The sequence below is a fragment of the Pangasianodon hypophthalmus genome, chromosome 6 (assembly GCF_027358585.1).
Source record: "Pangasianodon hypophthalmus isolate fPanHyp1 chromosome 6, fPanHyp1.pri, whole genome shotgun sequence".
Taxonomy (NCBI): domain Eukaryota; kingdom Metazoa; phylum Chordata; class Actinopteri; order Siluriformes; family Pangasiidae; genus Pangasianodon; species Pangasianodon hypophthalmus.
In genome coordinates this window covers 29,393,361-29,406,760 of record NC_069715.1, presented here as the reverse complement: position 1 = coordinate 29,406,760, position 13,400 = coordinate 29,393,361, and the positions used below count along the sequence as shown (strand labels likewise).

Sequence of the window (13,400 nt, the reverse complement as noted above, 5' to 3'; positions counted from 1 at the left end):
GTTTAATAAACCAACCAACAAACAAACAAATAAATAAACAAACATAAGGAATAATCTGGCGTCTCCTCTCCTCTCCTCTCCTCTCCTCTCCTCTCTTCTCCTCTCCTCTCCTCTCCTCTCCTCTCTTCTCTTCTCTTCTCTTCTCCTCTCCTCTCCTCTCCTCTCCTCTCCTCTCCTCTCTGTTCCTCTCCTCTCCTCTCCTCTCTTCTCCTCTCCTCTCCTCTCCTCTCCTCTCTGTTCCTCTCCTCTCCTCTCCTCTCTTCTCTTCTCTTCTCTTCTCCTCTCCTCTCCTCTCCTCTCCTCTCCTCTCCTCTCCTCTCTGTTCCTCTCCTCTCCTCTCTTCTCTTCTCTTCTCTTCTCTTCTCTTCTCTTCTCTTCTCTTCTCTTCTCTTCTCCTCTCCTCTCCTCTCCTCTCCTCTCCTCTCCTCTCTGTTTCAAATAAATGAAAGCCACTTGTTGCTCCACACTAAGATTGATGTCTGTCTTTGATCAGGTGGTGTAGTTGGGGGTTTTATGTGGAGCCTGAGTTTTTCTTTACTATCTCTCCTTCTCTCTGTCTGTCTGGGGAATTGGACCTGTGGCTTCAGCTGTGTTTTAGCTTTAACTCAGCCCAGATGTTTGCACATGTGTCAGTGTTCAGATCAAAGAGCAGCTTTTACTCCGGAAACCGCATGCTATCAGGTGTAATTTCTTCTTCCGCTTTACTTAGAAGACCTTCTGTTCTTCTAAACTCTTATTTTACTGTGTTTAAATTGTGGTTTCATCATGCATTATATTAATTTATAACCACAGTGATGTTTTCTTGAATCTGATTGGTCAGAAGGTGCTTGTTATTAATGTTATAGTTTCTATAATAATAACTCATTCACAGAGACATATACGGTGGACAATCTACAAGTTTTCTGTAAACAGATGTTCCCTTATCATTTATGGAAGGAGTCTCCAGTGTCAGTGCTTTGTAAAGGGTAAAGTAAAGGGTACCTTTAAGTTTTCCCAAGTCTTCATGACAGAGGAGTTTACGCTTTTTGTGTGATTTCTGGGTAACATGACAAGCTGCGTTTTTCTGTCTTATTATGTTCAAAAGAGAGAAAAAAAGAGAGGATGGTGAGGAAACAACTGTTTATAGCTGCCATGTGACATAAGAGAGAAAAAGAGAAAGAGAAATTGGATAAAAATGATAATGTGTTGTTTGTTATAATAATAAATAAAACAGTTGTAATTGTTGCCAAATTGCTGTGGTATAAGAGGAATAAAACACTTCAGGGCATGATGTTATAGGGGTATAATTAACCACGTTGGTGATTGTTTTTATGTATTTACATGTTTTCATCTAATGGGAAGACGGACACTTTTATTTTATGTAAGTGAGACCAAAGGGCTTACCAGAGGATCTGTGGTGTATAATTTAAAAGATTCAATGGAGCGCAAACCTACTATTACTGTTATTATATTTAATTTATGCCTTAATAAAAGCACAGACTCATTTACGTTCCACATAATTTTACTTCAGCAATTTCCCTGCTATTTTTGAAATTCTGGAAAGACACACTAGGTACATTTAATATTCCATAACGTGCTTAGCCTGAGAGCTATTCCGTAACAGAACGAGCCTCACTGATAGCATCACACCTCGTTTCTGTGTGAACTCACCTTCAATATGCAACATAATAACCTTCTCTGCTGTAGATTGCCTTTCTGTGATTACACCTAAGCCACTCGATGTCTTTTATTTCTTTTCCCACAGGAAAGGCAGAGAGGACGGAAGACCTGAGCGCTTGTGAGCCTTCACCCACGTCGTCTGGTGTGGATTCAGGAGAACATTCCCCAGTCTCACAGGAAAACCTGAAGAACAACAAGAGCATACGCAAACTCTGGGGGAAGTGAGTATGGATCTGTGGCTCTGCATGCCTGCTTCTAAATGAACCCTATAACCTGCTCGGGTCAGAAGATTCCATCGAAAGAACGAGCGTGAGTCAAATGAAAAACTTTTTTTTTTTTTTTTGCATTGTTTACACAAAAGTGTATGATTTTTCTACATAATCTCCATTTTGTTCAATGCGAGTGTCCAGATTGCTCTAGAAAAAACATCAATTAAATTTGAATTTATGTTGCACTTTTAAGATTTTCATTTGACTCACCCTCATATTTTAAAAAAGGAAAAAATACTTCAAGCCTATTATAAATTTTGTGGGTGATTTAGATACAGAGGCCCTGGAAGGTGATGTGAAAGATAAGTAAGTAAGTAAGTAAATAAATATAGAAATAAATAAAGAAATAAATAAACACATACACACATAGAAAGATAACTAAATAAAATGCTCTTGAGTCAAATTTCCACTTGACTTGGGAAACAGTTGCAATCTCTGTGGGAAATGCAGCTCTGACCTCCACCAAAAAAGCATAAAGAAAATAATAAATAAATGAATGTTTTCTACAAAGAGTTAGAAGAGAAAAAAAATAATGAGTCAGTCCTTGTGGATGAAATTTGTATAACAGCCACTTAGTCATTGCTAGCCAGTTAGCCTGTTTTTTTTATTTATTATTATTATTATTATTATTATTATTATTATTATTATTATTATTATTATTATTACCTTTTAGACATTTCCAGTGGAAAAAAACAAACAAACAAACAAATAAATAAATACATTGAAAGTGGATTTTCTGAATGTTAAAATTGTCAGTATGATGCTGTAAATAACTCTTTTTTTGTTTGTTATGTAACACAAGAATAAAAAAATAAAGTGGAAATAAAGTGGGAATTTTCATTTTCATTCATGGCTTCTGTATTCAGGATCATTTTAACCTAAGACTAATAAACAAGAAATAAAACATAAAACTTTTAGAAAATATATATTTCTGTACATACAAAACAAAATGTCATTTAGTCACTTCCTTATGACCTCATCATGTCACCATTAATTAAGATGAAGATATTGTAATATGTATTGATTTAGATATTGATTATGTAAGAGTAAAATTTTTACAATTTCTTCTATACAATCAAAAGAGTTGTCTGAGTCAGTGAACATTGATTTTAAGAAGTGAACACAACAGGAGTCTGTGTTTAGGATCAGGAGGACGCAGTCGGGGGGTCTGGGGCCGTGCGATGATCTGGAGCCCACTGAGTTTAGGAGAGGAGGATTTAGAGCCACAGCTGGACCACGACTGGCTCGAACCCCTGACTCGGCTCGCTCCGTCCGGTAGGAGTCCAGATCTGATTAATTTTCTTCACTTGGTACATTTTTAAACCAAATAATGTATCAAGATTAGGTTAGTAATGAATATTTCTTATGTCTTATAAACAAACTATGACTCCTAATATTTTACACTATCATGTGTATGCTCTTAACACACCGTGGTGAATATTGTAATCACTCGATGATTAATAAGGTACACTTATTTGCGAAATATAACCTGAAAAGTTGCATGAATTTTACTATAAATGTTAGAATGAAAAAATTCCTGGTCCTATTTGCTGAGTAAATGCTCTTTAGGTTATTCTTTTGCTCCATCACTCCTCAGGGACATGACGGTCCCGTTCCCCAACTGGACCACCGAGCAGGTGTGTGGTTGGCTGGAGGACTGCGGACTCGGTCAGTACGTCAACTTGGCACGTCAGTGGGTGATCAGCGGGCAGACGCTCCTCTCCGCCACGCCGCAGGAATTTGAGAAGGTTTCATTTTTCTTTAAAGTCACATCACAAGCTTATATTCCAAGGTGCAAATGATTGAAATGTAATGCGAGGTTAAACTTTATTACAAAACTGAGGTAACATTATGCATGGATGTTTTTAAATAATCACCGCTTATAAAACAGTTAGTTCTGATCCACTAATTTGATTGGTTGAGCGGTGTTCAAGAGTGCTTATAACCATACTGGGATGTTTCACTGTGTGTATCCCTCTGCTTGTCTGTGTTTGCCATGTAAATTTCCACTTCCTAGTTCGAAACCGTTACTACAGTGGAGTTATCATAAGCGGACGTTGCAAACGATACTTTTCAGGAATATAACTTTTGAGCTGAAATATAAAAACTCGTCAGATGAAGATGAAAAGAATGAAGGGAAGCCGATTTCACCTTAAGCACCTTCAAAGGCAATGTCCAAATCAATGTGAGCTAGCTACTTCAGGATCTATTTCCACTAGCGGAGCAAAAATAAACCAAAGCTTTCACCATATTGTCTCCTAAATGTCAGTTACTCAATATTAGTTTCTTGTTAATAGAGCTGTTGTATAAAAGCAATAGTGCAGGAGTGAGTGCTGTTATGCTGAATATGGTGGTGATTGCCTACGACCGAATCACAGCCGTGACGATATTCAGTATAACCTCAATTTAACCACCTTTCTTAAATATAATTTGAATTATTATTACAGGAGATGGGCATCAAACATCCGCTACACAGAAAGAAACTGCAGCTGGCTCTCAGGTCATTCAACAACAAGGCGATGGAGAAATCCTCTGAGCTCGATCACATCTGGGTCACACGTAGGTACTTTGTAACGTTGTTAATTATGGCAATTTGTTGAGGTTTTTGTTTAGTATGAACTCGTATATAATAGTTCCCTCTGAATACTCACATATTTATTAAAAAAAAGGTTAGTCTTCTGTTTAAAATATTGAAATTATATCTAAAAAAAATTAGCAGTTATTTACTACTTAATACTTACTTGCTATAACTGTTGACTTTTTGGCTTTAAAGACTTTTTCAGGCTTCATGCTCTCTGTTATTTATTTATTTATTTTTTCTTCTATATTTTTCTTCAGTCATGTCTTTGTATGTTTCCCTCTCCTTAAACACCCTGATAACTTTTTAAATTTCCTTCTCCAGCTCTCTGAAAGGTCAATATTTTCAGTGTTAGTGTGTGTGAGAGCTGTTTTACTGACTCCTCACAGCAAAGTCTGAGAACTTCTTATGCCTTAAGTAACACTGAAAGACGAGAACAGGCTGGTAAGTGTGTGTTTCCTCTCAGGCTGGCTAGATGACATCGGCTTACCTCAGTATAAAGACCAGTTCCATGAGAGCAGAGTGGATGGCAGGGTGCTCCAGTATCTCACAGTCGTAAGTCCAGTAACTGACCAACATGACCGTAACTGATGCTAACATGACGCAACCTTCTATCTTCTAAACGCTGCTTTCATCATCGTCCTCTTACAGAATGACCTTCTGTTCCTGAAGGTCACCAGTCAGCTCCATCATCTGAGCATCAAGTGTGCCATCCACGTCCTCCACGCCAACAAGTTCAACCCACACTGCCTGAGGCGCAGACCAGGAGACGAGGTGTGTGTCATCCACTGAAGGTCCAGAGAAAGGAAGTGATGGAGTAAATAACTAACAGCATAATTTTAAATAACTGCCAATATATATTTTCTCCTGTTATTTACAGTTACACTAGAAGAAATGCACCATATAAATGAATAGGGTGAAATGAAATTAAGGATAAAATTAATTAAAAAAAAATCTTCTGCTTCTTCTTTTTCTTCTATTTGTATAAAATAAACCTCATACAATATTATTCAGATGAACCACTCAATTTGATAAACCACTTAAGAATAAAATAAAAAAAAAAATGTATATAATGTTTCTTAATTCTTTTATTTATTCTTCTTTATATTCAAATTTGTAATTATTGGCACCCTTCAAGAAAGAAGTATAAAGAAAAAATGTATACAGTGTATATATACAGTAGTTCGTTTGTTTATACTCAATAAGATATGGGAAATTCATGGACACATAAAGAAAGATTTAGTTTAGTTTAGTTTTATTCCATACATACAGAATTTGTCCAAATATGAACCCTGACAGGCAGTTATGTAGTCAACTCCATAATTATTGACATCCTTCAAAAAACAGGAAACAATTATTTGTACACAATAAGCATCATGCACCATTTTTAAAACTTTTCCACTCAAACAGCTAAAGAAACTACTGAGGGGGGAAAAATTGCACTGTTAAATGACCTTTCAGTTAAATAATAGTATTTTTTCTAATTTGAATTTGAACCCTTATTACCCAAATTACCCTTGGAATCAATAAAGTGTTATTTTTCTCTTTTTTTTTGTCAAAAACGTTTGAAGGAAACTCATTAACCCTAAAAAAAGATTTTTTATTTTTATTAAACTTGCATTTAGTGTCCAGGAAGTGTAAAATTATTATGCCTTTGTCCAGATATGAGGTTGCATATCTGTGTGTTTGTGTCTGATTCCCTCAGAATAAAACCTCTCCGTCTGAGGTGGTGCAGTGGTCTAATCACCGCGTGATGGAGTGGCTGCGCTCTGTGGACTTGGCTGAGTACGCTCCTAATCTCAGAGGCAGCGGCGTTCACGGAGGCCTCATAGTGAGTCACGCCGAATAAAGCACTCGAAACATTTATTATGTTCTGTTCAGTATTTAGCAATGGAGCTCCCACTGAGCCAAGCTAACACGTATGAGTTCATAACAATACAAATACTGTACATTTTAAAGCAAATAAATCAATACAACCTCATGTCAATCATTAGAAATATAAACAGGTATGACTTTGTGTTCAGACCAGAATAATCTGAATATGAAAAATCCCAATGATGTGACAAGAACATCCCAGTGGAGAAGAAGGATCAACTCATCAGTCACCTAGTGATATATTGCCTAGTGTTGCATGATCATTCCTCGCCCTCTAAACAATAAAAGAACACTCAGTGTCACGCTGTTATAGGAAAATAATCAACAGCATTATTTGGTGTGGTGTGATGAAGCCGAGTCACTGTGAACACCCTGAACTTGATTACTTTCCTATAAATGCACTTTTACTTCTCTCATACCATAATAATATTTATTTTCAATTTACATCAACATTTTTCTCCATTTATAGTTACATTTAATGTTGTGCAACATCTGCCAAGCAAGTTAGTTCCTGTTCTCACTTGCGTTCCAGCAGCTATAAACGTCGTTCTCCCACCAGCCTCCAGCACCTTATCATATTACAGAGAGACTGCAATCATAAACTCCTCTGTCCTGAAGATGACGGAAAACTTACAGACCGTTACAAAGCACTGACACTGGAGACTCCTTCCATAAATGTTAAATACACATCTCCTTACAGAAAACTTCACCATATCAGCAGATATTGTGGAGAAATGCTAACGTATTAGCGCGAGCGCATTGATATAGAGTAAACATGATTTCCAGTTGAGGCTACTGTTTTATAGAAAATGAATTCACCAGCGCTGTGGTATACATTTGTTTACATGTTTACTTCTGGGTTTATTATGAACACATTTTGGTTTTTTTTGGGATTCTTCAGATCCTGGAGCCTCGGTTTACCTCTGAGACGTTGGCCATGTTACTGAACATCCCTCCTCAGAAAACCCTGCTCAGGCGCCATTTAACCACCAACTTCAACAGTCTGGTGGGAGCTCAGGCTCAGCAGGAGAAACGCGAGTACGCCAACGCCAGCGGGCACACGCCGCTCACCACCACCGCTAAAGTCCGGGTATGACATCAGATACAATCATTTATAGGACTTCTATCTTCTATCTTCTATCTATTCTCAATTCACACAGAAATAATGAAAAGGGAAAAAATAATATTAGTATCAATAGTATTGATAGATGCATACTACTATACCCAAAAGTACATCTAAATAGTAAGCTTAATAAGGCAACTATTTAAACAGAATACTACTGTAACATGCTGTTTAGTATGTTAGTACATCAGTTTGGTGGAAAAGCTGCCAAATGCTTAGCTAAAGAGCAAGCACACTACCTTATATTATTTAGTACACTAGGATGCAATTTTGGAAAAAATGAGCAACATGAAGAAGGCAAAGAAAAAAAAACATTCAAATGATCAAATACAAAATAACAATAAAAATGATAAAATGAACAAAATCAAAATAATGCCAGCTCAAAAGTTAGCACCCCCCTGTTCTTAGGTGAAAAATAAAACACTCATTCTGTTAAAGGAAATTAATTAGTGACAGGCTGGAGTGATGGTGTGGAGTTACTGTTACCATCCCAAAGTTGATTATTTTCCTATAACTGCATGTCCCTAAGTGTTTTATACCTCTAATACTACAGTGATTTGCCAACAACTTTGTCAAATACAAATAAAACATTTTTAAATCCATTTAAAATCCATTATTAGTCTTTGTTTAAGTGAAGTGTCCGCTGTACCACTCCCTGTGAATGAGTTGTTAATATAGTTATTATAAACTAATATAATTTATTAATATATAATTAAATAACTATATTAAATATAGTTGTTACTATAATTAGTATAAACCTGTCCTAATGGCTATCACCTATATCTACGTTTAACTGGTGAATTTTTGGAAACAAATTTTGGAAACACATTTACAATTCGCCATGCAAAACTTGTAGCTCTGATTTTCATGTACTTTTTCTAAACAGTTGTTTAACGTATCACATTTTCTTCTCCTTTCCAATCGTTCTTTATCTCAGCCAAAGAAGCTCGGCTTCACAAACTTCAGTCACCTGAGGAAGAGGAGGCCTGATGATTCAGCGGACTATATTTGCCCAGTAGAAATGGGAAACTCGCCGGTTTTGAATGGTACGGCCCTCCAGCTCTAGCATAGCTTCAGTGCTTCTCTAGCTTCCAGCTTCTCCTGGACTCGGACAGACTGGATCAGAACGAGATCAAGTGATCACTGAAGTCCTGATCTTCCCTCGACAATCTCTCTTACTGTGATTGGTTTGTTTGTCTTCTCCACTCGGATGGACTGCACAGCTGGATGGATTCCCGCTCATTCATCTGGACATTATTTCGTTATAAGCCTTTTTTTTTTTGCAATGCTTCATCGCCACCCCTACAGTTCTGAATCATCAATGCTAAACGCTTTACATAATGAATAAACCAGTCAATTAATGTCTTCACTCTTTGTTTTTTATGTCCAAATATTTTTCCTGTATATTTATTCTCTGCATTGCTAAATTCATAATCAGAATTATTGCTTATACTGCAGACAAACGCTTATATTCTACATACTTTAGATTTAGTGATCAGGGATGCAGCGATGTAATTTGTGTGAAATATCTAATGTAAAAAAAAAAAAAAAAAGAGAAATGCAAAAATGGAAGTTTGACTCAATCTGGTGTTTGGGGATTATGTGTTTAATGGCTGGTAATGTTTGTGCAACACTGCCATCAAGTGGTGAAAAGTATATCTAAGCAGATATTTAAAAAGGTTTTACACACACACACACACACACACACACACACTGCCAGTAAAGAACGATAACGACTGTGATTCTACCTAGGTGAGCGGGTAAAGAGGGGATTAGTCAGAGAAAAAAGAATCAACCAAGAGGCCAACAGTTAACAGAACAGTAAAATAAACAGTAAAATAAGAATCTAGACATCAACTCATTTAATTCCTGAAATAAGCTAAATTATGGGGAATTAAGTAGTCAGTTAGTAAATTGTCTTATGTAAGATCTAAGGTTGTATTTTTAGTTACTTTGTTGGAATTTCATGAAGGTATGGATATCAGTCGGAAGTTGATTATTTTCCAATAACAGCACAACCTAAAGTGTTTTATTCCACTTATACCACAGCAGTTTGCTAGCAATTTGTTGACAAACTTTTTTTTGTTTATTAGAGACAAAAAATCAGCTTGATTTTTTTCACCACATCAATATTCTTTTAAATCTGTTCATGTGGAATTTGTTGAAGGAAGATGGCATTAGTGCTTCTGAAGAATTTCGATCAGCCAGGAGGAGGCAGTCTTTGTCTAGAATTTAATAACTGGCTGAGAAAGACTTGGACTAAGAAGATTTGTAACACACACACACACACACACACACACACACACATTGAACAGCCATAACTTTGAAACCATCTGGCTTATATTGTGTACGTCCCCCTTGTGCCACCAAAACAAGGCATGGACTCCACAAGACCTCTGAAGGTGTGTGTGGTCTCTGGCACCAAGATGTTAGCAGCAGATCCTTTAAGTCCTGTAAGTTGTGAGGTGAGGCCTCTATGGATCAGACTTGTTTGTCCAGCACGTCCCACAGATGCTCGATCAGATTGAGATCTGGGGAATCTGGAGGCCAAGTCAACACCTTGAACTCTTTGTCATGTTCCTCAAACCATTCCTGAACAATTTTTGCAGTGTTGCAGGGAGCATCATCCTGCTGAAAGAGGCCACTATGGAATATTATGGAATACCGCTGAGATGAAGGGGTGAACTTGGTCTGCAACAATGTTTAGGTTGGTGGTACGTGTCAAAGTAACATCCACATGAATGCCAGGACCCAACGTTTCCCAGCAGAACATTGTCCAGAGCATCACACTGCCTCCGCCGGCTTGCTTTGTTCCCATAGTGCATCCTGGTGCCATCTCTTCCCCAGGTAAGCAGCACACACCCACCCAGCCATCCACGTGATGTAAAAAAAAAAAAAATGATTCATCAGACCAGGCCACCTTCTTACATTGCTCCATGGTCCAGATCTGATGCTCACGTGCCCACTGTAGGAGCTTTCAGCAGAGCACAATACACTGCACAAGCTGCAATGCACTGTGTGTTTGTAGACACCTTTCTATCATTGGCAGAAAAAAATATTTTACAAGAAATGAATAAAAATCACTGACAAAAAGATGAATAAATCATATCTAAATGAAAGCTGTCAGATAATTTACTCTTTAAATAATTTTTCTCTCATCCGTCTTCTCAGATACATAATTAGAGAATATGTTTTTTCCTTTTATGTAGGCTTAAACCTAAATAAATAAATAAATCAATCAATAGGTAGGCAGCATTTTTTCAGTACGTCATGCGATGTAATTTCTAGAATGTACTCTGATGCTCATTGAGTGGCACTTTAACGGCTCTGATTTACGACAGCCGTCCAACGTAAAGAGACTGCAGGAAGTTGCACTGCTCAGGAAACTTGTGGATGAATGACACACACTTCAACACACACTCTGACACACACTCTGCACGGTGATATCTATTGTTTTAATTAACTGAAAGCCGCTGTGACGTTTATTAGTTGTGAAGTTGTTAATGGCTGTGGAGAGCGCAGAGAAAATGTAAGTAAAATAGCAGTGCTGTGTTTATAGAAGTAATTTATTGCCGCGTTGCTAATGATTATATACAATGATTATTATTATTCCTCTACGGAAGAGGTGCATTCTGGTTGATTAATAACAAACGCAGTAATACACGATGATCTACTCTGTGCCAGAATAACTCTGCTGTGTACAAGCCTTTGTGCTTTAGTGGATAATTAGTTTGTTTAGTCAATTATGTCACTGCTATATATACTGCATTTCACAAATTAAAAAAAGCTTGCATTTTATTTGTGCTGCAAAAGCCATTAAATTCATTTTTATGTTGTTTTGTTTTGCGGCAAATGAGAGAATAGATGAGAGTAAAATTCAATAAAATAAGGGACACATGAAAATATTTTTTATTAAAATATTATTTTAATTGTAAACAAATCTAATGGAGTTCAACAAAAGAAATAAAAGGAATAAACAGTTTTCGGTGATAAAAATTTTAGTGTTTTTATTTGTAAAGTTTTATTTTTGTTCATTTTTTTTATTTGTAAAATGCATTTAAAAATTGTGATTTATTGGTTATTTCATTTTACTTTATTGTAAATTGTAGCCGATTTTATTCTTATGGTGGGAAAATATATTGTGTGTTCATTTATTTTTTATTTTATTTTTACATTAATTAACTTTCACCTGGGATATGTACATTTTAATATTAATAATAATAATAATAATAATAATAATAACAACATGAAACCAAAGTGTTGAAAATCACTGCTTAAAAAATGGCCACCATTTTGATTGTGTGTGTGTGTGTGTGTGTGTGATGAGGGCACGATTTGTTCCCCCTCATTGTTATTGCAGTGTAACTGCCATGACAAATGCTGCATTTGACTAAAGGTCATAACTCATAATTTTGGAAAAACAAAAGAAAACACCCCTAAAGGCTCATGGCCTTTATTCCGAGTTTCAGCTTCCCACTTAAAGTGAATACAGCAAAAGTAATGGCACCCCACTGCACACGTGATGTCAAGAAAAGCAGTCAAACATCCCATTGTGTATCTTTCTCTTCCATCAGAGCAGTTAGTCTGTCTTTCCTTTCAAACTAATCCTGATGGGAAGTGATGGAAAGGGCTTCAGGGTGATGTGGTCTGCTGCAGCGGAAATTCTTTCTGATTTCTGAGACAACTGCCTGTCAGGTGTGGTTAGGAGGCGAGGATGTGACGATGTGCTGTCCTTTTCACAGCCTGTGCGACACTGTGTGAGGGGTAAATATATATGTTTAACAAACAAACAAACAAATAAACAAACAAACCAAAACTGCAATTTGTTTACCATATAATAATGAAGAAATATTTATATATATATATATATATATATATATATATATATATATATATATATATATATATATATATATATTTGTTTGTTTGTTTGTTTGCTTGTTGTGCAGTACAGTTAGACATCATCTTTTGTTCTTGATTTTTTGTATGTTCTGACTTTCATATTTTTTCTTTTTCCAATTCCATACAATAACTACTGTAATAATTATTCTATAATAATTATATTATTTTCATAATATGTATTTGTTATATAAAACCTGTTTTAAATCCAGTTTTGTCAGACATTTTGGTTAGCTGTCTTTAATGAGCTTTTGAAATTTGCATTTTTGTGAAATGTAACAGCAAAAAACACACAATGTGCATGTTGGTCGAGCTGTACCGCGCTTGCTATGTGTGATATTTCTTCATCATCCTATCATGATGAGCAGAAACAGAAATGATTGCTGTCCAAACATTGAGCTATACTGAGGAATATTTCAGCCAACACAACTGTACATACAGTGTTATGTTTCACGGAACAGAGTGAGGATATAAATGATAAGCAGTGGCTTTGAATTGGTGTTTAAACGTGCAGTATGTGTCACCAAATAACCAAAAAATTTTTTTTCTAAAATCATACAGTCTTCCTGACTGAACCTTTGGATTTGTAAGAAAAACAATCACAGAGGAAACAGCTTTAGCTCATCACCTCACGCTGGCCTTTTGAGAAACATACTCAGGAACACTTCAGAAGTCTCAGCTCACTTGCCACCTCCTTGCTTGTAAAAAATTCCCACAGCAGGAGCGTGCAGCTGTAGAGAAAAGGGTCTTTATCCGGCGTGCCAGGCTGCAGGTCCCAGCGGCGGGAATGGTGCTGACGGGGCTGGCATCGTCCATCGTCCTGGAGCGAGCCCGGTCAGTGAACACACACTCTGTTATGATGACCTCTCACCCGTGTTTACGCAGCTGTGCCATCGTACATGACGTCCTTCCTTATTGGACAGAGCTGCCCGGGGTGAGGTAACAGGTTTTATTTATATTTCAATCAGGCAGCCGGGTGATGAATGAAGGAATAAGG

The 13,400-nt window shown here is 36.8% G+C and overlaps 1 protein-coding gene across 8 annotated transcripts in view; it reads left to right on the top strand.

Annotated features, from left to right (window-relative positions):
* The window catches only part of ppfibp2a (PPFIA binding protein 2a), a 36,130-nt gene extending 27,257 nt beyond the window's left edge, over positions 1–8,873 (top strand). For all 8 annotated transcript variants that reach the window (XM_026913922.3, XM_053235050.1, XM_026913921.3 and 5 more), the window contains 9 exons: positions 1,745–1,880; positions 3,072–3,203; positions 3,526–3,676; positions 4,376–4,487; positions 4,973–5,061; positions 5,158–5,280; positions 6,212–6,337; positions 7,283–7,471; positions 8,442–8,873. In XM_026913922.3, the coding sequence (XP_026769723.3) occupies positions 1,745–1,880; positions 3,072–3,203; positions 3,526–3,676; positions 4,376–4,487; positions 4,973–5,061; positions 5,158–5,280; positions 6,212–6,337; positions 7,283–7,471; positions 8,442–8,570 (1,187 nt within the window). In that variant the 3' untranslated portion in view covers positions 8,571–8,873. The remainder of the gene's footprint in view (positions 1–1,744; positions 1,881–3,071; positions 3,204–3,525; positions 3,677–4,375; positions 4,488–4,972; positions 5,062–5,157; positions 5,281–6,211; positions 6,338–7,282; positions 7,472–8,441) is intronic.
* Positions 8,874–13,400: the final 4,527 nt, after the last annotated feature.